This window comes from Xyrauchen texanus, chromosome 8, assembly GCF_025860055.1.
Source record: "Xyrauchen texanus isolate HMW12.3.18 chromosome 8, RBS_HiC_50CHRs, whole genome shotgun sequence".
Classification (NCBI taxonomy): domain Eukaryota; kingdom Metazoa; phylum Chordata; class Actinopteri; order Cypriniformes; family Catostomidae; genus Xyrauchen; species Xyrauchen texanus.
This window is the reverse complement of record NC_068283.1, coordinates 41,592,271-41,619,854: the sequence shown is the minus strand read 5'-3', so window position 1 is coordinate 41,619,854 and position 27,584 is coordinate 41,592,271. Positions and strand designations below refer to the sequence as shown.

The window sequence follows — 27,584 nt, the reverse complement described above, 5'->3', positions numbered from 1 at the left end:
GCTGACCTGGCAGCTTTGAGTGCGTGTTTGTAGCTACAGACACTATCCTTCCATGCACCCTGAAATACTTCTAATTTTGTATTTTTCCACATGCTCCATTTTCCGAGCTGCTCTCTTGAGAGCATGAGTGTGATCATTGTACCATGGTGCAGGGCTTATTTCTTTAATTTTCTTTTAATCGAGTGGGGCGACAACATCAAGGGTGCTAGAGAAGACTGCATTTAAATTTTTTGTTATTTCATCAAGTTCTTCTGGGCTTTGGGGTTTATTGAGTATATGAGATAGATCTGAAGAGTATTAGTGAAGCTATCTTTAGTGGTCGAAAGAATAGTTCTACCTGAACGATAGCGTGGTGTAGATTGAGTAACATTAGCTGATTGCAGCATGCAAGAGACGAGGTAATGATCCGAGATGTCATCGCTCTGCTGCAGAATTTCTATATTATCAACATCAACTCCATATGAAAGAATTAAATCTAGCTGTATGATTATGGCTGATGAGTTGGTCCTGTTACATTTTGTCTGACTCCAAGAGAGTTGAGAATATCGATAAATGCTAATCCCAAAGTATCATTTTCATTATCTATGTGAATGTTGAAGTCACCAACAATTAAGGCTCTATCTACAGTAACTACAAGATCTGATAAAAAATTTGCAAATTCACTAAGGAAATCTGAATAAGGCCCGGTGATCTATACACTGTAGCAAGGGTAAAGGATCTACAGAGAATTTTATTTATATTTGTATTTGACGGTGTCACCTTAAGCATTATTAGTTCAAAAGACTTACATTTATATCCTGTCCTCTGAGTAACACCAAAAACTTCACTGTAAATTGTAGCAACACCTCCTCCTCGACTCCTTCAGACGAGGCTCATGTTTATAACAATAACCTGGGGAGTAGATTCATTTAAACTAATATATTCATCCGGTTTAAGCCAGGTTTCAGTCAAACAGAGCGCATCCAATCTATGATCTGTAATCATTTCATTGACAATTAGTGCTTTGGTAGAAAGAGATCTAATGTTTAGTAGCCCTATTTTTATATGATGTTTATTTTTAATTTGTTTGTTTTGTTCAAGTTTGACCTTAATCAAATTTTTTCTAAATGATTTAGTGAGGGTATTGTGTTTGGTAGTTCGGGAACAGACACAGTCTCTATGAGATATCTAGGTGATACAGTCTCTATGTGTTGTAGTTTATGTGACCTGTGTGACGCCTCAAGGCAGCTAGCAGACGCTCGGATTAACCAGTTTGTCTGCTTCCTGACCTGGGCCCCATTTAGTCAATTAATATCATTATTAAGTCTATGAGCCAAATTACTAGAGAGGAGAGCGGCACCTTCCCTGGAGGGATGGAGTCCGCCTCTCTTTAGCAGGTCAGGTCTACCCCAAAAACTTTTCCAATTGTCTATAAATCCTATTTTATTCTGCAGACACCACTCAGACATCCAGCCATTCAGTGACACTAATCTACTATAAACCTCGCCACCACGACGAGCAGGGAGGGACCAGAGCATATTACAGTGTCTGACATCGCTTTTGCAAATTTGCACACCTCTTTAACATTATCTTTAGTGATCTCCGACTGGCTAAGCCGGACATCATTAGTGCCGACATGGATAACAATTTTAGAAAATCTACGCTTAGCATTAGCCAGCACTTGTAAATTTGATTTGATGTCAGACGCTCTGGCCCCCGAAATGCAATTAACAATAGTGGCTGGAGTCTCTATTTCCACATTCCTTACAATAGAATCACCGATAACAAGGGCTCTTTCAATATGATTCTCAGTGGGTGTATCACTGAGTGGGGAGAATTTATTGGAAACCCTAACAGGAGCGGGAGAGTGGTGTCTCTTTGCTGAACGAGTATGCCGCCGAGACGTCACCCAAATGCCCTGCTGCAGGGGCTCTATAACCGGAACCAAAGTGTGTGTGTTGCTCTCTGTACTGCCCGCATCCGAAACAGTATCTAACGGCTTCTCTTTCTCACTGACCTCCACTAGCGTTCGGATGCGAGTCTCTAACTCATTAACCTTCTCCGTCAGCCTGACTAATTCCTTACATTTATCACAAGTGAATCCCTCACTGCTGACGGAGGAGGCTATTTTAAACATGTGACATGCAATGCATGAACAAATAACATGAGCCGATGCCATGACTTACTGCAAATTGTTCGTTGTTCCTGAGCGTATTTGCAGTGTAATGCATTACTAAGTAATGAATTACTGTATTTGAATTACTTTTTCATTGGAAAAAAGTAAAGTATGGTATTACTCTTAATTTTTCAGTAATTTAATTAGTTCTGATACTTTATTGTGTTAAATATTTGACAGACTCTAGAACAATTCTTTTATAAAACAAAAGTTAAATTAAAGTAGAAATTTAACGTCCATCCATCTTCAACCGCTTATCCGAAGTCGGGTTGCGGGGGCAGCTGCCGAGCCACATTAACCAGCTCTGACTGGGGGACCCCGAGGAGTTCCCAGGCCAGTGTGGAGATGTAATCTCTCCACCTAATCCTGGGTCTTCCCCGAGGCCTCCTCCCAGCTGGACGTGCCTGAAACACCTCCCTAGGGAGGCGGCCAGGGGGCACCCTTACCAAAACCAAACCACCTCAACTGACTCCTTTCGACGCAAAGGAGCAGCGGCTCTACTCCGAGCTCCTCACGGATGACTGAGCTCCTCACCCTATCTCTAAGGGAGAAGCCCGCCACCCTTCTGAGGAAGCCCATTTCGGCCACTTGTACTCGCGACCTAGCTCTTTCGGTCATGACCCATGGTGAGGGTAGGAAAAAAAATTGACCGGTATATCGAGAGCTTTGCCTTCCGGCTCTGCTCTCTTTTCGTGACAACGGTGCGATAGAGCGAGTGCAATACCGCCCCCGCTGCCCCGATTCTCCGGCCAACCTCCCGCTCCATTGTCCCCTCACTTGTGAACAAGACCCCGAGGTACTTGAACTCCTTCACTTGGGGCAATACCTCCTCCCCTACCTGGAGTTCACACTTCATCGGTTTCCTGCTGAGAACCATGGCCTCAGATTTAGAGGTGCTAATCCTCATCCCAGCCGCTTCACAATCGACTGCCAAGCAATCCAGTGAGAGCTGAAAAAGCTTTCAGCATTTCTGGTCGGATCTCATCAATCCCCGGGGCTTTGCCACTGCGGAGTTGTTTGACTACCTCAGTGACCCCCCAGGGAAATAGAATCTGATCCCCTATCAGCCTCCGGCTCTGCCTCTAGCATAGAGGGCGTGTTGCGATTTAGGAGTTCTTCAAAGTGTTCCTTCCACCACCCAATAACCTCCTTGGTTGAGGTCAACAGCATCCCATCTTTGCTGTATACAGCTTGGATGGTTCCCCGTTTCCCCCTCCTAAGGTGGCTGACGGTTTTTCAGAAGCACTTTGGTGCGGACCGAAAGTCCTTCTCCATGGTTTCTCCAAACTTTTCCCACACCCACTGCTTTGCCTCCCTCACGGCCGAGGCCACAGCCCTTCGGGCCTGTCGGTACCTTGCAACTGCCTCCGGAGAGCTCCGGGACAACAAATCGAAATTAGTTACTCTTCAAATAGAAGAGGAGGTGAGAACCGGCTTGACAATATAAATAATATTTTAATATAAAACTGAAGCAAAAGACACAAAAACACACATGATGGACATGTCCGTAAACGATCAACTCTCTGTCGCACCACCGTCCGCAGTCGGCCCTTATCCCTCTCGGAGGTTTGATTAGCCTGATAAGGGACCGGGTGTGTAGAATCACAATCCGGTCCCGCCCTCCGCCCTGTCACAGTAATTAATTACTTTTAGAGTAACTGACTCAACACTTCTTATTTTGTGCCATCCTGAGCTGCTTTTGATGCAACAAAATAGTTCAAATGAATAAAATTAATAATCAATTCATTATTTTTTTATCTTAGAAAATAAAGTGGATGAGTCTTAAAGCATTTTAACATAATTTAATTCAGCATCTTATGTCAGCTCAATCTATTTTTGATATGTTTTACAGTGTAAATATCTTATACAGTTATAATGAGAGTGGTCTGGTTTTGCTTTTTGAGCTTTTGTTGTTTTGAAAGCTTTGGTGCTGACATTAACTCGCCCGACAGTTCCTGGTTCAAGGCCAGTGAGCTTTTGACTATTGGTGGAACAGGGGCATACAACAATAATTGGGTGGACCTGAATGTTAAATGGGTGGCACCGGCCCACCCAGCCACACCCGTGGCTCTGCCAGTGCTTGAGTCTGGTGTCTTTTAGATTAATTGGCTCATACAGATTTGAAGGATGTTCAGTGTTCAATGTCAGCCATATTGCCCATCAGATATTCCTTAAATAATGTATTGTACTCATTTAGTGTATTGATTTAAAACCTGTTAAGTGCTATTATGAGCCTTGGGTTAACATGAACAGTGTTTGGACAGCCCCACAGTGGTTGGGGAAAAGATAAAAAAGTTTTTAAAATGTTTATTTTATTTATTCATTTAAATGTACTCAGTATAGCATCCAAGGAATCTAAAGAGAGCAAAATTAAATTTCCTAAAAAAAATAAATAAATAAAATAAATATTTTAAAAACTTTTCAACCAATATATATAAATATTTTTACTTTAATCAAATTGAATGTTTGACTGGACATAAAGTGCTCAAAGTGCTGAATCACAGTTTTTGTTTTCCAGGTAAAATGTTAAATTCTTTGAGGCTGTTTGTCATCTGGACTTCAGTTGCAGTTGTGTTCAGTGTGATTGCTGTAATACTGATCGCAGCTTTTATTCATAAACACAGAGGTAAAATTATTGTTTGTTTCACATATAACATGTAATGAATGTAAGTAGGGGAGAGCTTGGCTCGTTGCAACAGTTTTTACTGCAGTGAATTTATCTACAAGATTTAACCACCTTGACCTTTTTTCAAGTCAAGTGGTTTTTATTGTCGTTCAACCATATACAGTTAGTACAGTACAGAGTTTAACGAGACAGCGTTCCTCCAGGACCATGGTGCTACATAAAACAACATAGTGCAAACACAGAACCACATGAGATTACACAGACTAAATAACATACCTATATAAAGTGCACGTGCAAACGGGTGCAACAAGTACAGGACAGTACAATACATTACTAACAGTGAACAGGACAATAGACACAGTGAGAGACAGAGCAGCGCCGACCAGTACACAGCAGTGCAAAAGATGACAGTTCCTAAAAATGCCAAATGTAAACATAACAGACTATGAGATAGTGATGCACATAGCAGTTATTGAGGTAACAGACAGTTATAAAGTGACAGTAATTAAAGTGCAACTCAAGACATGTGTGTGTGTGTGTTAGTCCAGTCTTGAGGAGTCTGATGGCTTGGGGGAAGAAGTTGTTACACAGTCTGGCTGTGAGGGCCGAATGCTTCGGTACCTCTTGCCAGGCGGCAGGAGGGTGAAGAGTTTGTGTGAGGGGTGTGTGGGGTCGTCCACAATGCTGGTTGTATTGACAAGAGCACTGAGAACAAATGAATGGCCACTGTTTGTGATTAATTTAATCCCAGTAGCCATCTGTTTATTTCAAGTCAAGTCAAGTGGTTTTTATTGTCGTTTCATCCATATACAATATTTATTAAAGCTGCTTTAACACATGCTTTGAAATTAATAGACGGCAGTCATGAAATTAGCCCACAATACAAAAAACATAATTTCTGTGCACAAAGATGTTTTAAATTAAAAATAAATACACATATATGTGTTTTGTGCGTAGTTTTGCATGCAGCTAGTGTCATCTTGCCTCTTATATATATACAGTGGGTACGGAAAGTATTCAGACCCCCTTACATTTTTCACTCTTTGTTATATTGCAGCCATTTGCTAAAATCATTTAAGTTCATTTTTTTCCTCATTATTGTACACACAGCACCCCATATTGACAGAAAAACACAGAATTGTTGACATTTTTGCACATTTATTAAAAAGAAAAACTGAAATATCACATGGTCCTAAGTATTCAGACCCTTTGATGTGACACTCATATATTTAACTCAGGTGCTGTCCATTTCTTCTGATCATCCTTGAGATGGTTCTACACCTTCAATTGAGTCCAGCTGTGTTTGATTATACTGATTGGACTTGATTAGGAAAGCCACACACCTGTCTATATAAGACCTTACAGCTCACAGTGCATGTCAGAGCAAATGAGAATCATGAGGTCAAAGGAACTGCCTGAAGAGCTCAGAGACAGAGTTGTGGCAAGGCACAGATCTGGCCAAGGTTACAAAAAGATTTCTGCTGCCCTTAAGGTTCATAAGTGCACAGTGGCCTCCATAATCCTTAAATGGAAGACGTTTGGGACGACCAGAACCCTTCCTAGAGCTGGCCGTCCGGCCAAACTGAGCTATCGGGGGAGAAGAGCCTTGGCCAGTCAGTCGGGAGATGGGAGAAAGTTGTAGTAAGTCAACCAGCACTGCAGCCATCCACCAGTCGGGGCTTTATGGCAGAGTGGCCTGACGGAAGCCTCTCCTCAGTGCAAGACACATGAAAGCCCGCATGGAGTTTGCTAAAATACACCTGAAGGACTCCAAGATGGTGATAAATAAGATTCTCTGGTCTGATGAGACCAAGATAGAACTTTTTAGCCTTAATTCTAAGCGGTATGTGTGGAGAAAACCAGGCACTGCTCATCACCTGTCCAATACAGTCTCAACAGTGAAGCATGGTGGTGGCAGCATCATGCTGTGGGAGTGTTTTTCAGCTGCAGGGACAGGACGACTGGTTGCAATCAAGGGAAAGATGAATGCGGCCAAGTACAGGGATATCCTGGACAAAAACCTTCTCCAGAGTGCTCTGGACCTCAAACTGGGCCGAAGGTTCACCTTCCAACAAGACAAAGACCCTAAGCACACCGCTAAAATAAGGAAGGAGTGGCTTCACGACAACTCTGTGACTGTTCTTGAATGGCCCAGCCAGAGCCCTGACTTAAACCCAATTGAGCATCTCTGGAGAGACCTGAAAATGGCTGTCCACCAACGTTTACCATCCAACCTGACAGAACTGGAGAGGATCTGCGAGGAGGAATGGCAGAGGATACCCAAATCCAGATGTGAAAAACTTGTTGCATGTTTCCCAAAAAGACTCATGGCTGTATTAGATCAAAAGGGTGCTTCTACTAAATACTGAACAAAGGGTCTGAATACTTAGGACCATGTGATATTTCAGTTTTTCTTTTTTAATAAATGTGCAAAAATGTCAACAATTCTGTGTTTTTCTGTCAATATGGGGTGCTGTGTGTACAATAATGAGGAAAAAAAATGAACTTAAATGATTTTAGCAAATGGCTGCAATATAACAAAGAGTGAAAAATGTAAGGGGGTCTGAATACTTTCCGTACCCACTGTATATATAAATGTGTGTGTGTGTGTGTGTGTGTTCTGTCTTTGATAATAACTGAAAATAGGTGGAATTACAGAACGCAGCAAGGCGTTTAGTGAACCTGTTGAGAGGTACCCTGAAAAAAGGTCCATCTAACGTTAATGTTGAAGGGAACGTTAGTGTTTCACAAAATGTTAAGTGTAGATATCTAGATGTCAGATAGTTCCCAGCTTGTTAGTGTGGTACTGCAAGGGCCATCCACTACTCATCAGCCTCTACATGAATTCATTAATGTAGATGAAATGCGGCTTAGCGAGGAAGCCAGTCAGGCCCTGGGACTCTTGGGGATAGGAAAGCACAGCAGGTGCAGCAGAATAAGGCCAGATTAGGAAATTAAGTGTACATTATTAAATTATTACATAAATGTATTATTACACGCTCTCTGAAATGTTTGATTCTGAACACGGGGAAAGAATAAATTAGCTGTTGCTGAAGTTCAAAGAAATAATCGAAGATTAATCAAATATCAAAATAATAATTAGTTACAGCCCTAATTATATTAGATTTTACAGCAACTGACAAAAACACTGTCTAACAATACATTAGATTTACAATATGAGAACAGGAGAACGCAAGAGAGTCCATTTTAACTTATTATTAACTTTATTAAGTTATTCATTCTTTATGAATTTAATTAACATACACTGAATGTAATTATAATGAAGTAGAATTTATATATTTATAATGAAGCAGAATTTATATATTTATTGTTACGAATGAGGCAGCAAGGAGAGAGGATCTAAATGCAGGTACTTTATTATGCAAAATAAAACAAACACAAAGGAAACACCCTCGATGGGGAAACAAACATAAACAAAGAACTCGGGCAGGGAAACACAGACCAGGCTAACAACGTTCAACGATCGACAAGGGAATGGAGAACAAACAGGGTTTATATACACTGGAGACATGATGAAGACAAACTACAATCAGGTGAGCACAATGACACAGGGCTGGCAGTGATGAGTGCTGGGGATCATGGGAGGTGTAGTTTTGAGGCAGGAGACTAGTGAAACACAGGGCGGACAACAAAACGTGACATGGAATATGAATAGTGACGAGTGAAACAGAAAACACGGAACAGACAACCAGGGATCGTGACATAACCCCCCCCCCCCCCTCAAAGGAGCGGCTTCCAGACGCTCCTAAGAAACAAAAAGAAAAAGGGAATACTCAAAAAAAACAAAAATCGTCCAAGGAGTGGGGAGGGGGCAAACAGACAGACCAAGGGAGTACAAGGGCAAACAGACAGACCAAGGGAGTACAAGGGCAAACAGACAGACCAAGGGAGCACAAGGGGCAAACAGTCAGACCAAGGGAGCACAAGGGGCAAACAGTCAGACCAAGGGATCACAAGGGGCAAACAGTCAGACCAAGGGGAGCACAGAGAGCAGACAGGCAGTCCAGGGGGGGGGCACAGAGGGCAGACAGGCAGTCCAGGGGGGCACAGAGGGCAGACAGGCAGTCCAAGGAGGCACAGGGGGCAGACAGGCAGTCCAAGGGGGCCACAAGAGGACTGGATCAGGTGGCCTGGGAGGCGGCCTCAGAACCACAGTCATGGGGAACTCAGAGGCTGGAGCCGAGGTAGGCGGAGCCGTGGGCTGCTCAAGCGACCACATCGTAGAAGGCTCCGGAGGCGGAACTGAGGGAGGCTCCGGAGGCGGAGCTGAGGGAGGCTCAGGAGGTGGAACTGTAAGAGGTTCTGGAGGCTCAGGAGGCGGAGCTGAGGGAGGCCCTGGAGGCGGAGCCGAGGTAGGTGGAGCCGTGGACTGCTCAGGAGACCACATCGTAGAAGGCTCCGGAGGCAGAGCTGAGGGAGACTCAGGAGACCACATCGTAGAAGACTCCGGAGGCGGAGCTGAGGGAGGTTCTGGAGGCTCAGGAGGAGCCGAGGAAGGCCTAGGAGACGGAGCCGAGGGATACTCAGGAGGCGGAGCCAAGGGAGGCTCTGGAGGCTGGGCCGAAGGAGGCTCCGGAGGCGGAGCAGAGGAAGGCGGCGCCGTAGGAGGCTTTAGAGGCGGAGCTCTGGAAGGCTCAGGGGGCGGAGCCAAGTGAGGCTCAGGAGGCTGAGCAGAGTGAGGCTCGGTAGGCGGAGACCTGGAAGGCTCAGGAGGCGGAGCCGTAGGAGACTCGGGAGGCGGAGGTCTGGAAGGTTCTGGAGGTGGAGCCGAGGGAGGTGGCGCCGTAGGAGCCTCTAGAGGCGAGGCCCTAGGAGTCTCTGGGGGCGGAGCCGCGGGAGGCTGAGCCGTGGGAGGCTGAGCCGTAGGAGGCTCGGGAGGCAGAGCCGTGGGAGGCTGAGCCGTAGGAGGCTCAGGAGGCGGAGCCGTGGAAGGCTCGAGAGTCTCAGGAGGCGGAGCCCTGGAAGGCTCCAGAGCCCTGGGAGGCTCGAGAGACGGAGCTCTGGGAAGCTCGGGAGGCGGAGCTCTGGGAAGCTCGGGAGGCGGAGCTCTGGGAAGCTCGGGAGGCGGAGCTCTGGAAAGCGGAGCTCTGGAAAGCTCGGGTACTGGCACTGGCTCTTGGATGGTCATGGCTACTGGTGCTGGCTCGCTGACATCGGAGGCTACAGGCGCTGACATCGGAGGCTACAGGCGCTGGCTCGCTGACGTCGGAGGCTACAGGCGCTGGCATCGGAGGCTACAGGCGCTGGCATCGGAGGCTACAGGCGCTGGCATCGGAGGCTACAGGCGCTGGCATCGGAGGCTACAGGCGCTGGCATCGGAGGCTACAGGCGCTGGCTCGCTGACATCGGAGGCTACAGGCGCTGGCATCGGAGGCTACAGGCGCTGGCATCGGAGGCTACAGGCGCTGGCTCGCTGACATCGGAGGCTACAGGCGCTGGCTCGCTGACATCGGAGGCTACAGGCGCTGGCTGGTTGGCCGAGGTTAGCGGAGGCTGGAGAGCAGAGGCCTTTGTTCTCCTCCTCCTCCGGGCGGATGAAGTTAACAGCGCTGGTTCATTGACCACGGCAAGCGTGGGGGTTGACTCACTCACCGTGGCTGGCGAGGAAAGCCCAGAGGCGGGAGCTGGGATCTGGAGAGGTGGTTCCCTGGCAGCGAACTCCTCGAGGATGAGTCCCACGTACTCCCGCCAGGTGCAGTCTCCGGGAGTTCCCACCATCGGTGTTTGGGGACACCGAACCGGTACGCCACCTTCAAAGCGTGGTCATCCCAGCCGGTGTAACTGGCCACGCTGGTGAAGTGGGAGAACTCCCGGACAGACAAGTCCGCCTGTGTCAGCTCCGTGAGGAACCCTGCTAGATCCATTGTGGGTCGATCGTTCTGTTAAGAATGAAGCAGCGAGGATCTAAATGCAGGTACTTTATTATGCAAAATAAAACAAACACAAAGGAAACACCCTCGATGGGGAAACAAACATAAAACAAGGAACTCGGGCAGGGAAACACAGACCAGGCTAACAACGTTCAACGATCGACAAGGGAATGGAGAACAAACAGGGTTTATATACACTGGAGACATGATGAAGACAAACTACAATCAGGTGAGCACAATGACACAGGGCTGGCAGTGATGAGTGCTGGGGATCATGGGAGGTGTAGTTTTGAGGCAGGAGACTAGTGAAACACAGGGCGGACAACAAAACGTGACATGGAATATGAATAGTGACGAGTGAAACAGAAAACACGGAACAGACAACCAGGGATCGTGACATTTATAATGAAGCAGAATTTATATATTTATAATGAAGAAGAATTTATATATTTATAATGAAGTAGAATTGATATATTTATAATGAAGTAAAATGGATCATATTTGATTTCACTGATTTTCAGATGTATAAACTGTCTGATGTCTTCTTGTTTTTTATATTTCCTTCATTAGATTTAAACAGAGAGAAGATGAAAAATCAAGCAGGTGATTTTTATATGACTATTAATTAATTAATCATGAATTCTGAAGTCTGTTGTAATCTACAAAATATTTAATTAACACACACTGAATGTATTTATAATGAAGTAGAATTTATATATTTATAATGAAGTAGAATTTATATATTTATAATGAAGTAGAATTTATATATTTATAATGAAGTAGAATTTATATATTTATAATGAAGCAGAATTTATATATTTATAATGAAGTAGAATTTATATATTTATAATGAAGTAGAATTGATATATTTATATTGAAGAAGAATTTATATATTTATAATGAAGTAGAATTTATACATTTATAATGAAGCAGAATTTATATATTTATAATGAAGTAGAATTTATATATTTATAATGAAGCAGAATTTATATATTTATAATGAAGTAGAATTGATATATTTATATTGAAGAAGAATTTATACATTTATAATGAAGTAGAATTTATATATTTATAATGAAGTAGAATTTATATATTTATAATGAAGCAGAATTTATATATTTATAATGAAGAAGAATATATATATTTATAATGAAGTAGAATTTATATATTTATAATGAAGTAAAATGGATCATATTTGATTTCACTGATTTTCAGATCTATAAACTGTCTGATGTCTTCTTGTTTTTTATATTTCCTTCATTAGATTTAAACAGAGAGAAGATGAAAAATCAAGAAGGTGATTTTTATATGACTATTAATTAATTAATCATGAATTCTGAAGTCTGTTGTAATCTACAAAATATTTAATTAACACACACCGAATGTATTTATAATGAAGTAGAATTTATATATTTATAATGAAGTAGAATTTATATATTTATAATGAAGTAGAATATATATATTTATAATGAAGTAGAATTTACATATTTATAATGAAGTAGAATATATATATTTATAATGAAGTAGAATTGATATATTTATAATGAAGCAGAATTTATATATTTATAATGAAGTAGAATTTATAGATTTATAATGAAGTAGAATTTATATATTTATAATGAAGTAGAATTTATATATTTATAATGAAGAAGAATTTATATATTTATAATGAAGTAGAATATATATATTTATAATGAAGTAGAATTTATATATTTATAATGAAGTAGAATTTATATATTTATAATGAAGTAGAATGGATCATATTTGATTTCACTGATTTTCAGATGTATAAACTGTCTGATGTCTTCTTGTTTTTTATATTTCCTTCATTAGATTTAAACAGAGAGAAGATGAAAAATCAAGCAGGTGATTTTTATATGACTATTAATTAATTAATCATGAATTCTGAAGTCTGTTGTAATCTACAAAATATTTAATTAACACACACTGAATGTATTTATAATGAAGTAGAATTTATATATTTATAATTAACTAGAATGGATCATTTTTGATTTCACTGATTTTCAGATGTATAAAATCTAATATAATCTTGTATGTAATGTATATAATCTTTTATAATTGATTCATTCGATTTAAACAACGAGAAAAGGAGAAATCAAGAAAGTGTTTTTATTCACACAATATTTAATTAAAACAAACTGTGTATCATATAAACACATGACTCAAAATTAAGGGCTTGAAGATGTTGCCATTTGGGTTTTAATTTGTCTTTTATGTTTGCAGCTGTTGTTACTTTGTGCAGTGAAACAAAGATGTAATTTAATGTTGTTTTCTCCTTATTCTGAACTTCCTCCAGAACACAGTCGACTTTTACAGAGACAGAAGATCATTGTCCCATATGGTGAATTTGTTTTAATGACTCTATATTTAATTATTCATCTCATTATTGATCTGAAGAGGAATTCTGTCATGATCTCTGTTTAACTCCAAACTTTCTGTCTGTATTTAGTGTCCACACATTTCAGAAAACATGCAGGTGAGTAAACAGTAAACATGCATATGAGTAAACAGTAAACATGCATATGAGTAAACAGTAAACATGCAGGTGAGTAAACAGTAAACATGCAGCTGAGTAAACAGTAAACATGCAGATGAGTAAACAGTAAACATGCAGGTGAGTAAACAGTAAACATGCAGATGAGTAAACAGTAAACATGCAGATGAGTAAACAGTAAACATGCAGCTGAGTAAACAGTAAACATGCAGGTGAGTAAACAGTAAACATGCAGGTGAGTAAACAGTAAACATGCAGATGAGTAAACAGTAAACATGCAGATGATTAAACAGTAAACATGCAGGTGAGTAAACAGTAAACATGCAGATGAGTAAACAGTAAACATGCAGATGAGTAAACAGTAAACATGCAGCTGAGTAAACAGTAAACATGCAGGTGAGTAAACAGTAAACATGCAGGTGAGTAAACAGTAAACATGCAGATGAGTAAACAGTAAACATGCAGATGATTAAACAGTAAACATGCAGGTGAGTAAACAGTAAACAGTAAACATGCAGATGAGTAAACAGTAAACGTGCAGGTGAGTAAACAGTAAACATAATGAAATTAAATAAAATAAATAAATGATCTCAGATTAAACATAAATGATTGTAACAGCTGTTCAGTATATAAGGATCTCAATATCAATGGAATGGTTATGGTGATCATACACCATCAATAGTTCAATGTTCTGTAAAATACTGATCAGTGTCTTTTATTATTTGTCAAAACTCTCCAGGGAAAAAAATAATTAGTTATCTAATTTGTAAATTTAATGAAGCAGGACTGGTGGATGAAAGAAAGGAAATGATCCTCTTCTTTATGAGTTGTTGTACCAGTGTAGGGTTTGGGTGTCTCACCATCAAATGTGAAATTTCAGCTCACAGAAGAAACACAAACCGTAAAACCAAGAGAAAACCTGAACACAGACCAGAGCAATCATTTAGTGGATTCAAGAATAATTTCACATAAAGTCATTTAGGTAGAAATAACCAAATTAAACTATTATATATACAGATTAAAATGGCATTTTTACATTATAATCATGTACCTCTATATTAATCGTTGTTCTCTGACACGTGTCAACTGCAATGAACAAGGTTCACTACGACCACATTTATAACCACTTGGATTAATCGAAATACAATAATGAAAAGGGAATAAACACTATGTTTACTTTGTAACGGGGTATTTAGCCCGTCTTGTAGGGGAAATTTGTTAGTGCTGCCCTGGAAGACTGAATAACGAAAGGATCTTAGTCCCCGCTTTCAGTGCTTTTTAGGGATGCACCGAAATAAAAATTCTGGGCGAAACCGAAAATCCAGGATGCACTTGGCCGAAAACCGAAACTTACTTTTTTTTGTACCTATTTTTTTTTTTTGTGTATAATTGTATTAATTTTATACTTTTTCATAAATTTCATGAATTTAATGAATCTGAATTGAAAAACTACAAACCAATAAAATAAATCGCACTTTTATTGAAAGTAACGCACCAAAATCGGACAAAAATATATTGAAACTATATTAAATATTATTCTTCATTCAGTTCTGTAAAAATCTAATTTTAAAGATTTTATTAACAATTATCCAAATAATGTAAAGTTTTAGAAAACTATTATATGCAAAAAAACAGTCAAGTAATGAACTTAGCTAGCATCTTTCAAAAAGTTTAAATATGCAACAGTCATTTTAATTAAAACAAAAGGCAGAACGCAGAATGGCAGAGGGCCTCTATTCCACTGATCTATATACACTCACCTAAAGGATTATTAGGAACACCTGTTCAATTTCTCATTAATGCAATTATCTAATCAACCAATCACATGGCAGTTGCTTTAATGCATTTAGGGGTGTGGTCCTGGTCAAGACAATCTCCTGAACTCCAAACTGAATGTCAGAATGGGAAAGAATTTTGAGCGTGGCATGGTTGTTGGTGCCAGACGGGCCGGTCTGAGTATTTCACAATCTGCTCAGTTACTGGGATTTTCACGCACAACCATTTCTAGGGTTTACAAAGAATGGTGTGAAAAGGGAAAAACATCCAGTATCGCGGCAGTCCTGTGGGTGAAAATGCCTTGTTGATGCTAGAGGTCAGAGGAGAATGGGCCGACTGATTCAAGCTGATAGAAGAGCAACTTTGACTGAAATAACCACTCGTTACAACCGAGGTATGCAGCAAAGCATTTGTGAAGCCACAACACGCACAACCTTGAGGCGGATGGGCTACAACAGCAGAAGACCCCACCGGGTACCACTCATCTCCACTACAAATAGGAAAAAGAGGCTACAATTTGCAAGAGCTCACCAAAATTGGACAGTTGAAGACTGGAAAAATGTTGTCTGGTCTGATGAGTCTCGATTTCTGTTGAGACATTCAGATGGTAGAGTCAGAATTTGGCGTAAACAGAATGAGAACATGTACGCATCCTCTGATGGCTACTTCCAGCAGGATAATGCAGCATGTCACAAAGCTCAAATCATTTCAAATTGGTTTCTTGAACATGACAATGAGTTCACTGTACTAAAATGGCCCCCACAGTCACCAGATCTCAACCCAATAGAGCATCTTTGGGATGTGGTGGAACAGGAGCTTCGTGCCCTGGATGTGCATCCCACAAATCTCCATCAACTGCAAGATGCTATCCTATCAATATGGGCCAACATTTCTAAAGAATGCTTTCAGCACCTTGTTGAATCAATGCCACGTAGAATTAAGGGAGTTCTGAAGGCAAAAGGGGGTCAAACACAGTATTAGTATGGTGTTCCTAATAATCCTTTAGGTGAGTGTATAACTATAATATATAATTATATATATATAGATCAGTGCTCTATTCTGTTTATGTAAACGTATTGTACACTTTAAGTGAACATTACTGTGCAAAACAGCAGTAATTGAACTAAATCCAAAGGCAACTTTTATTTAAGTACAAGTGACCGGTTTCTCTTCAAGAACAAAAGTTGCTAAACTTTCTGACAGTCTCTCCTGTCAGAAAGCTCATCAAGAACATGAGATGCTGCACTGAACAGTCTCTCACTCTCTGTGCTGGTGCAGATAAATACCTGTGCACAATCCGCACAAGCAAAGGAAAGGAAAGCAGTCTTTGTTTATGCGACCGTAGTCAAACTGCGGTCAAGCCAGCCGCCACTTCGAAATGAGCGGTCAAACTAGCCGCACCTATATTTCGCGGTGCGCGTATACACTGGTTATTGCGGTATGACCGTCAGAACTAAAACAGGTTAAATTCCTGCGAAGGCAATTTCACATTCATTCATTTATTATGTCTGTCAGAAAGAAAGAAAGATTTTAGCACACCTCACAATCTGTCACTGCATGATATATTGAATTCCAAAATAAGAGCCCCCCCCAAAACTCATATATTACCTTTTTTGTCCAAACATTCAGAAAATCATAAAAATAAAAGTCCTAGCTTCCACAGACCAATTTCACCTCAGATGGGGGAGGTGTGGGTCTTCTCAAGGTGTGGGTCCCCAGTCAGAGCTGGTTAATGTGGCTCGGGATAGGGAAGTTTGGGGCCCCTGCTGGAGCAGCTGCCCCCCAACCCCCAACCCCGACCCGACTTCGGATAATCGGTTGGATGGATGGATGGATGGATAAAATATTATCCATCACAAAACTGATGGGGAGAAACACAAGAATCAGAATAACGAACACATGCAAAAATAAATTGAGTAGCTACTTCAGCACCACGGACAGCATAATTGATTTGTATAGAGCACTTTTGAGGCTTCAAAGTTATTAGGCATGGTCAAGGATACCAATATGTGTTTATTATATGTGATGTTTTGTGAGTAAAAGTCAGAAAGAGAGAAGAAAGCTTCCAATAGGGACACAGAGAAATACATTTGCATAATGATCTTCCCACCCTCATCCGAATGCAGAATCCCTGACAGCATTCAAAAGACAACTGAAGACTCATCTCTTCCATGAGTAAAAAACTTTCCTTCTCCTTTAAATCCTCCCTTTTCTGGTTTTTGCTACTCTGAGCAATGTCTGAACTTTGTATTTTGAGCACTTCTTGCATTGTTCTTGCCTCTTCACGATGACTCGCTTGCTTTAGTCCTCAGTTGTAAGTCACTTTGGATAAAAGCGTCTGCTAAATGACTAAATGTAAATGTAAATGTAAATAAGGAAGAAACATTGAAAGCAGTGTTACACCGATCTTCGACAGACAAACAGTCCTTGAGGCAACATGGGCGATTACAATACTTGTTTAAAGTACATAATTTTATGTGAGTCAAAAAAGATGTAAATGTATTCACATGCCAGTTACATATCACAATGACATCTATATTGCCCAAATTAATGTCCACCACAGAGAGATTTGTGTCGACTAATATTTTCAATGGATAGACACAAGCACAAAGGGAATAGGAATAAAAGTCTCTTCTGGGCATTGTTCACAACTGAGAGGTAATAATTGTCCAACTTGAGATCATGAAAGACACTGCGACGGTGCAGTTTACATCATCTGCACTGGCTTGGGCACTGTTGTGACTGAAACAGAAAAACAGGGAAATTAATGTTATTACTCATCAATTACAGAAAACAGAAGTCTTTAAAGGCAATTTATTTTGTAAAACAACATCAGAATGTCCTGAAACATTGTAGTTGACACCGTGAGAAGGTGTCCTCTCCATCTGAGTTGAAATTGGTCTGTGGTAAAAGGTAATGAGTTTTGGGGGGGCTCTTATTTTGGAAGACAACATCAGAATGTCCTGAAACATTGTAGTTCACACCTTGAGAAGGTGTCCTCCCCATATGAGGTGAAATTGGTCTGTGGAAGCTAGGACTTTTATTTTTATGATTTTCTGAATGTATGGACAAAAAATGAAATATATGAGTTTTGGGGGGGGCTCTTATTTTGGAATTCAATATATCATGCAGTGACAGGTTGTAAGGTGTGCTAAAATCTTTCTTTCGTTCTGTCTTTCTTTCTGACAGACAGACAGACAGAATAAATGAATGAATGTGAAATTGCCTTCACAGAAATTTAACCGGTTTTTAGTTCTGACGGTCATACCGCAATAAACAGTGTATACGCGCACCGCGAAATATATGTGCGGCTAGTTTGACTGCTCATTTCGAAGTGGCGGCTGGCTTGACCGCAGTGTAGTCAAGGGGATTGTCGCTTCTGGCAATGGGTAGTTCAGCTAGATACGTCTCAGGTTGTGTTGTAGCAGCGCTAGTTGTGGCACTGCTGTGGATCGGGGCGCTTTCCTGTAGAATCTCTTGCTGTACTCTGTGTGTATATATAGATCTAGAAAGTTCTGCTGAACAAACACTGCAGATCGCAAATGTGATGTCCTTATCAGAAACTTTGAAGAATTTCCACAACGCTGACATGATCGGCCTTTTTTTGGTAGCGCCGTGATGAGAGCTAGATCGATCCAGAGTGAAATCTGAGCACTGAGGGGCGGGGCGAGGAGGTATATATTTTCGGCTCATATTTTCGGCCTTTTTTCTCTTTCGGCCAAAAACCGAAAGTGCCATTTTCGGCGGCCGAAATTTCGGTGCATTCCTAGTGCTTTTAGTCTCGTTACACACTAAATGTATGTATGTTGTGTCCTACCTTATTGTGATGTGACACTACAGACCGGAAAGGGTAGGCTTCGGGTAGTGTAATGTCATACAGTGGCTCCCTGAAGTGTAAAAGTATATGTGAGACACAGTCTAATATACTCCTCCCTCCCTGAGCCTAATAAAGTAGGTGAGACGCCCCCACTCCCTGACAGCTCTCAACAAAAGATACACTGTAGAAAAGTACAAAATTATAACAATATTTATTTTCCTTTAAATATTCTATTTTCTTAAATCAAGTATTATTCTAGTCTGAATAATCAATTAAATAAAATAAAAAAACTAATACAAATTAAAGGGATACTCCAGCTGTGGGAAGATGAATGTGTATTTAATAGTGGTCATTTATGTAGTAGAAATGTGAAATTATTTTTGAATTTGAAGCATTCTAGACTGAGAAAAGGCAAAAAAATTATTTTTTACTCATGTGGCTGAAAGACAACAACTCCCAGAATGCACTTGCTTTGCCGCACTTACGAGGCCACTCCCAAACCATGCCTGTGCGCATACATGAAAATATAACAATAGCTCAGCTGACTACGCGGGAACAACATTGTGATTATGCCAGGTGTCCAAACTCTGTACATTACGTCTTAGTAACAAAAAGAAATACAAAACAAATACTCACTTTACACTAAGCCGTCCATTTGTCCCTGCAGGCTTTGGCTGGCGTTTCCAATTTATCTTTGGGATCCTGAAATAAATTTCCAGGACCCTCTGTCCATGTGTGGTACAAAACTTGGGTGCTCAGTTACACATGCTAGTGGTGCAGTTTCATCAGCAGATTCAGCGATCTCATGCAGAAGAAAATGGCATCAGCTGAAATTCAGCGACAGCAATAGGACTCTCTATCTGTTTGCATAGACGCACAGTGAGAGCACTGACACCACCAGTTCGCCCCAGCTCGAGTCTGGCCGGGCTCTCCCCTGCTGCTTGGCCGCCTCTTGTTCCTCCATCTCCCGCAACTGTTCGTCTTACAAACACATCACATTTGAAAACAACATACACAATGAAATCTCACTTCAAAATGAGCAGTTGGATGAAATGTTGTTAAATGTTCAATCACAGTTCACTTCACCTTCTGTAGTTCACTTGAACTCTCACAGTTCACTTCACCTTCTGTAGTTCACTTGAACTCTCACAGTTCACTTCACCTTCTGTAGTTCACTTGAACTCTCACAGTTCACTTCACCTTCTGTAGTTCACTTGAACTCTCACAGTTCACTTCACCTTCTGTAGTTCACTTGAACTCTCACAGTTCACTTCACCTTCTGTAGTTCACTTGAACTCTCACAGTTCACTTCACCTTCTGTAGTTCCCTTGAACTCTCACAGTTCACTTCACCTCCTGTAGTTCGCTTGAACTCTCACAGTTCACTTCATCTCCTGTAGTTCACTTGAACTCTCACAGTTCACTTCACCTCCTGTAGTTCACTTGAACTCTCACAGTTCACTTCATCTCCTGTAGTTCACTTGAACTCTCACAGTTCACTTCACCTTCTGTAGTTCACTTGAACTCTCACAGTTCACTTCACCTTCAGTAGTTCACTTGAACTCTCACAGTTCACTTCACCTTCTGTAGTTCACTTGAACTCTCACAGTTCACTTCACCTTCTGTAGTTCACTTGAACTCTCACAGTTCACTTCACCTTCAGTAGTTCACTTGAACTCTCACAGTTCACTTCACCTTCTGTAGTTCACTTGAACTCTCACAGTTTACTTCACCTTCTGTAGTTCGCTTGAACTCTCACAGTTCACTTCACCTCCTGTAGTTCACTTGAACTCTCACAGTTCACTTCACCTCCTGTAGTTCGCTTGAACACTCACAGTTCACTTCACCTTCTGTAGTTTGCTTGAACTCTCACAGTTCACTTCACCTTCTGTAGTTCGCTTGAACTGTCACAGTTCACTTCACCTCCTGTAGTTTGCTTGAACTCTCACAGTTCACTTCACCTCCTGTAGTTCGCTTGAACTCTCACAGTTCACTTCACCTCCTGTAGTTCGCTTGAACTCTCACAGTTCACTTCATCTCCTGTAGTTCGCTTGAACTCTCACAGTTCACTTCACCTCCTGTAGTTCGCTTGAACTCTCACAGTTCACTTCACCTTCTGTAGTTCGCTTGAACTCTCACAGTTCACTTCACCTTCTGCAGTTCACTTGAACTCTCACAGTTCACTTCACCTTCTGCAGTTCACTTGAACTCTCACAGTTCACTTCACCTTCTGCAGTTCACTTGAACTCTCACAGTTCACTTCACCTTCTGTAGTTCACTTCACCTTCTGTAGTTCACTTGAACACTCACAGTTCACTTCACCTTCTGTAGTTCACTTGAACTCTCACAGTTCACTTCACCTTCTGCAGTTCACTTGAACTCTCACAGTTCACTTCACCTTCTGTAGTTCACTTGAACTCTCACAGTTCACTTCACCTTCTGCAGTTCACTTGAACTCTCACAGTTCACTTCACCTTCTGTAGTTCACTTGAACTCTCACAGTTCACTTCACCTTCTGTAGTTCACTTGAACTCTCACAGTTCACTTCACCTTCTGTAGTTCACTTGAACTCTCACAGTTCACTTCACCTTCTGTAGTTCACTTGAACTCTCACAGTTCACTTCACCTTCTGTAGTTCACTTGAACTCTCACAGTTCACTTCACCTCCTGTAGTTCACTTGAACTCTCACAGTTCACTTCACCTTCTGTAGTTCACTTGAACTCTCACAGTTCACTTCACCTTCTGTAGTTCACTTGAACTCACACAGTTCACTTCACCTTCTGTAGTTCACTTGAACTCACACAGTTCACTTCACCTTCTGTAGTTCACTTGAACACTCACAGTTCACTTCACCTTCTGTAGTTCACTTGAACTCACACAGTTCACTTCACCTTCTGTAGTTCACTTGAACTCTCACAGTTCACTTCACCTTCTGTAGTTCACTTGAACTCTCACAGTTCACTTCACCTTCTGTAGTTCACTTGAACTCTCACAGTTCACTTCACCTTCTGTAGTTCACTTGAACACTCACAGTTCACTTCACCTTCTGTAGTTCACTTGAACTCTCACAGTTCACTTCACCTCCTGTAGTTCACTTCACCTTCTGTAGTTCACTTGAACTCTCACAGTTCACTTCACCTTCTGTAGTTCACTTGAACACTCACAGTTCACTTCACCTTCTGTAGTTCACTTGAACACTCACAGTTCACTTCACCTTCTGTAGTTCACTTGAACTCTCACAGTTCACTTCACCTCCTGTAGTTCACTTCACCTTCTGTAGTTCACTTGAACCCTCACAGTTCACTTCACCTCCTGTAGTTCACTTCACCTTCTGTAGTTCACTTGAACCCTCACAGTTCACTTCACCTTCTGTAGTTCACTTGAACACTCACAGTTCACTTCACCTTCTGTAGTTCACTTGAACTCTCACAGTTCACTTCACCTCCTGTAGTTCACTTCACCTTCTGTAGTTCACTTGAACCCTCACAGTTCACTTCACCTCCTGTAGTTCACTTCACCTTCTGTAGTTCGCTTGAACTCTCACAGTTCACTTCACCTTCTGTAGTTCACTTCACCTTCTGTAGTTCACTTGAACTCTCACTGTTCACTTCACCTCCTGTAGTTCACTTCACCTTCTGTAGTTCACTTGAACTCTCACAGTTCACTTCACCTTCTGTAGTTCACTTGAACCCTCACAGTTCACTTCACCTTCTGTAGTTCACTTCACCTTCTGTAGTTCACTTGAACTCTCACAGTTCACTTCACCTCCTGTAGTTCACTTCAACTTCTGTAGTTCACTTGAACTCTCACAGTTCACTTCACCTCCTGTAGTTCACTTGAACTCTCACAGTTCACTTCACCTCCTGTAGTTCACTTCACCTTCTGTAGTTCACTTGAACTCTCACAGTTCACTTCACCTCCTGTAGTTCACTTCACCTTCTGTAGTTCACTTGAACCCTCACAGTTCACTTCACCTCCTGTAGTTCACTTCACCTTCTGTAGTTCACTTGAACTCTCACAGTTCACTTCACCTCCTGTAGTTCACTTCACCTTCTGTAGTTCACTTGAACCCTCACAGTTCACTTCACCTTCTGTAGTTCACTTGAACTCTCACAGTTCACTTCACCTTCTGTAGTTCACTTGAACCCTCACAGTTCACTTCACCTTCTGTAGTTCGCTTGAACTCTCACAGTTCACTTCACCTTCTGTAGTTCACTTCACCTTCTGTAGTTCACTTGAACCCTCACAGTTCACTTCACCTCCTGTAGTTCACTTCACCTTCTGTAGTTCACTTGAACCCTCACAGTTCACTTCACCTCCTGTAGTTCACTTCACCTTCTGTAGTTCACTTGAACTCTCACAGTTCACTTCACCTCCTGTAGTTCACTTCACCTTCTGTAGTTCACTTGAACCCTCACAGTTCACTTCACCTCCTGTAGTTCACTTCACCTTCTGTAGTTCACTGGAACTCTCACAGTTCACTTCACCTTCTGTAGTTCGCTTGAACTCTCACAGTTCACTTCATCTTCTGTAGTTTACTTGAACTCTCACAGTTCACTTCACCTTCTGTAGTTCGCTTGAACTCTCACAGTTCACTTCACCTCCTGTAGTTCACTTGAACACTCACAGTTCACTTCACCTTCTGTAGTTCGCTTGAACTCTCACAGTTCACTTCACCTCCTGTAGTTCACTTGAACACTCACAGTTCACTTCACCTTCTGTAGTACCCTTGAACACTCACAGTTCACTTCATCTTCTGTAGTTTACTTGAACTCTCACAGTTCACTTCATCTTCTGTAGTTTACTTGAACTCTCACAGTTCACTTCACCTCCTGTAGTTCACTTGAACTCTCAGTTCACTTCACCTTCTGTAGTTCACTTGAACTCTCACAGTTCACTTCACCTTCTGCAGTTCGCTTGAACTCTCACAGTTCACTTCACCTTCTGCAGTTCGCTTGAACTCTCACAGTTCACTTCACCTCCTGTAGTTCACTTGAACACTCACAGTTCACTTCATCTTCTGTAGTTCACTTGAACTCTCACAGTTCACTTCACCTCCTGTAGTTCGCTTGAACTCTCACAGTTCACTTCACCTCCTGTAGTTCACTTGAACACTCACAGTTCACTTCACCTCCTGTAGTTCACTTGAACACTCACAGTTCACTTCATCTTCTGTAGTTCACTTGAACTCTCACAGTTCACTTCACCTTCTGTAGTTCACTTGAACTCTCACAGTTCACTTCACCTCCTGTAGTTCACTTGAACACTCACAGTTCACTTCACCTTCTGTAGTTCACTTGAACACTCACAGTTCACTTCACCTCCTGTAGTTCACTTGAACACTCACAGTTCACTTCACCTTCTGTAGTTCACTTGAACACTCACAGTTCACTTCATCTTCTGTAGTTTACTTGAACTCTCACAGTTCACTTCACCTTCTGTAGTTCACTTGAACTCTCACAGTTCACTTCACCTTCTGTAGTTCACTTGAAGTCTCACAGTTCACTTCACCTCCTGTAGTTCACTTCACCTTCTGTAGTTCACTTGAACTCTCACAGTTCACCTTTTATCAGTTCAATAATCAAAAATGAATAAATTGGAAAAAATACCAGTCTGCAGAACGATGAGTAGTGATGAGTTGTCTTGACGTAGCGTGCATTGAAATAAACTTGAAATAGCATTGGGGAAGAGGCTAACTTTAAAGTTCACTCAACTTCATAGAAATGTCCAAAAATAAAATATATATTAAAATGAAATCAAACTGGAACTTCACCATCAAGGAGATGAATCAAACCGGAGATGTCGTGTGGATGGCAGGGAAATAATAATAATAATATATATATATATATTCTGAAAACTTGAATCTCCTCAAGATGACGTCTCTGCCGCAACTGCGTCACGCAGCAGTTTCAATCTCACGTGCGACGACACATGTGGAAAACTAAAATACATGTGATAATTCTCAGCAGTTATTTCTTCTTGTTGCTTCTCAATCAAAAACCGTTTTAAGTATAAAACACCGCAAAAACTTTTCATTTGTCACTAATAAAGCAAACTTGTACTTTATATGCATTCACATTTCTCATGGCATTCACAGTATATCACTGTCACTTAGCTCCAGCAGCTAATGCAATCCACGGGGAAATTATCCCAAAACTTTAAACAACTGCGAAACACTTAGTGCTGTCGTCTTTTGTCCGAATTAAGCCTCGATAATCTTCCGTTGAAGTAACCTTATCGAACGAGCTTTTCAAACACGACACTAACTTCTGCCTACAACACACACACACACACACACACACACACACCTCTCCTTCGGCTCTCCTCGGAATGCGCAAAAAACACTGTTCAAAATAAAAGTACCCCAAAAATAATTACTTTACTTTTCAGAATAATATTTATATACACATATATATACCCGTTACAACTGCAACTAAATAACCCTTATTGACTAAATCATCGCTTTATGGCGTTTTTGTACATTTGTACACTCTGCCAAAAAATATGAGGTACAGTTTCTGGTTGCAAAAAACAAAATGAACAATTTACATTTTACATTTATGCATTTGGCAGACGCTTTTATCCAAAGCGACTTACAGTGCACTTATTACAGGGACAATCCCCCGGAGCAACCTGGAGTTAAGTGTCTTGCTCAAGGGCCCAATGGTGGTGGCTGTGGGGATCGAACCAACGACCTTCTGATTAACAGCCCTGTGCTTTAACCACTACACCACCACCACTCAATTTACATCTATATCTTTGTTAAATTTGGATAGAAAATGTTTAGCGGGGTAAAATTTGTGCAATATCTTAAATGAAATTTCCTTGACCTTATTTGTAATGATATATTTATTAGGCAACAGCCATATCTTATTCCAATTCCTAGTTCCAATACACCTTGACCAAGAGGAAATGGCATGTGGTTTAATAACTAGTTCTTTCTGAAAAAGTGAACGTATAACCTTATTGTTTTTGCTTGTCGAAAAACAAACTTTACCACAAAACGTATCAGCTAGATGCAGTACAGGCACACTTTTAAAGTATGTAATACCTCTACATAAAGAGACAACACCTGGAGAAATAGCACCAATTACAGAGGCAAATTCTTTAGGTGAAACAGGGAAATTGAAATATGAAAGGAATTCATCATAAGTCATCAAATACCCTTGACAATTCAACAACTGTCCCACCAAAAGGATACCCCTGTCAAACCAAGTTTTCAAAAATATGCTCTTATGTTTGTACAAAATATTACAATTATTCCATATGTAATAATGATGTGGTGAAAAATTATGCTTGTAAATTAACTTCCAAGCCAAAAGTGCTTGCCTGTGAAAAGCTGACAGCTTAACTGGGAGTTTTTCAGTTTTATAATCACACATAAGCAAAAACGGAAGGCCACCAAGTTTGTCAAAAACCGAATTAGAAATCATATTCCACATAGAATTAGTGTTTTTTAGAAAATATTTCAACCAGTTAATTTTAAAGGTGTTATTTAAGATAGAAAAATTCAAATAATCAAGTCCCCATTTTTATAAGAATTAACAATTACAGATTTTCTAATATAATTTATACGGTTTTTCCACAAAAAGTTCAGCATAATTTGATCAGTTATCTTAGTTAATTTATTATCTGTATGTATCGAGGTAGCTACATAAGTAAGCCTAGAAATACCTTCTGCTTTAGCCAATAAAACACGACCTTTGAGTGACAAGTCTCTCTGTAACCAAATATTAAATCTGTTCTTTACTTTTTTAATCACTGGATCAAAATTTTGTGAGATTCTCTCCTTCTCATTTTTAATAATAACCATACCCAAATAAGTTGGAGCATCCTTAACAGGAATATTACAAATTGTTCTGTCTTGGCAGCTTTTTAAGGCAAACAGTTCACATTTATGTAAATTAAGGCATAGACCTGAGGCACTGGAAAAAATTCCAATGAACTCGACAGCTGACTGGATTTGATCAACATTTTTCAGGAAAAGAGCTGTGTCATCAGCCAACTGACTTATCAGGACACTTCTCTCTTCAACTTGAATTCCCTTTATCTGACTTGATTTAATGAAGTGACAAAACGCCTGAGCAACAACGAGAAAGAGGTAAACAGAAACTGGGCAACCTTGCCTAACTCCTCTTTCCAGATTAAATCTTGTGTAGTGCCATTATTCAATTTCACAGAACTATTTCCACCTGCATAAAGAGTTTTCATGGCATTACAGAAATAAGCCCCAAAACCAAAGTGTTCTAAACAATAAAACATAAAAGGATGCTCAACAGAATCAAAGGCTTTGAACCGCGCGTTAAAATGACTTTATCTCTCTCCCGCTGTATCGCGTGCACGCGGACACGCGGGGCGCGTGATGATCGAGAGCTCTCATTGGTCAAATCGATAATCAACGAAATATCTTAAATCGACTTCATTTTAATTTTCTTTAATAACTTTTACATTTCTTTTCACCTTTATTAGGGAAATATGATGTTAATAAATAATGAATTAATGAAACTTAATTCCTTTCATTTACCCATTATTTAACCAGGGTTACACATGCAGATGAGTAAACAGTAAACATGCAGATGAGTAAACAGTAAACATGGAGATGAGTAAACAGTAAACATGCAGATGAGTAAACAGTAAACATGCAGATGAGTAAACAGTAAACATGCAGCTGAGTAAACAGTAAACATGCAGGTGAGTAAACAGTAAACATGCCGGTGAGTAAACAGTAAACATGGAGATGAGTAAACAGTAAACATGCAGGTGAGTAAACAGTAAACATGCAGGTGAGTAAACAGTAAACATGG

At 40.7% G+C, this 27,584-nt stretch overlaps 1 protein-coding gene and 1 long non-coding RNA gene across 2 annotated transcripts in view; one reads left to right on the top strand and one right to left on the bottom strand.

Moving 5' to 3' along the window:
* The window catches only part of LOC127647263 (butyrophilin subfamily 1 member A1-like), a 37,426-nt gene that overhangs the window by 6,331 nt on the left and 3,511 nt on the right, over positions 1 to 27,584 (top strand). Inside the window, exons 5-10 of the mRNA XM_052131411.1 lie at positions 4,674 to 4,781; positions 11,243 to 11,275; positions 11,937 to 11,969; positions 12,506 to 12,538; positions 12,990 to 13,034; positions 13,143 to 13,169. Of these exons, the coding sequence (XP_051987371.1) occupies positions 4,674 to 4,781; positions 11,243 to 11,275; positions 11,937 to 11,969; positions 12,506 to 12,538; positions 12,990 to 13,034; positions 13,143 to 13,169 (279 nt within the window). The remainder of the gene's footprint in view (positions 1 to 4,673; positions 4,782 to 11,242; positions 11,276 to 11,936; positions 11,970 to 12,505; positions 12,539 to 12,989; positions 13,035 to 13,142; positions 13,170 to 27,584) is intronic.
* The window catches only part of LOC127647267 (uncharacterized), a 255,840-nt gene continuing 248,688 nt past the window's right edge, over positions 20,433 to 27,584 (bottom strand). The window contains exon 3 of the long non-coding RNA XR_007971032.1: positions 20,433 to 20,474. This is a non-coding gene — a long non-coding RNA (uncharacterized LOC127647267). The remainder of the gene's footprint in view (positions 20,475 to 27,584) is intronic.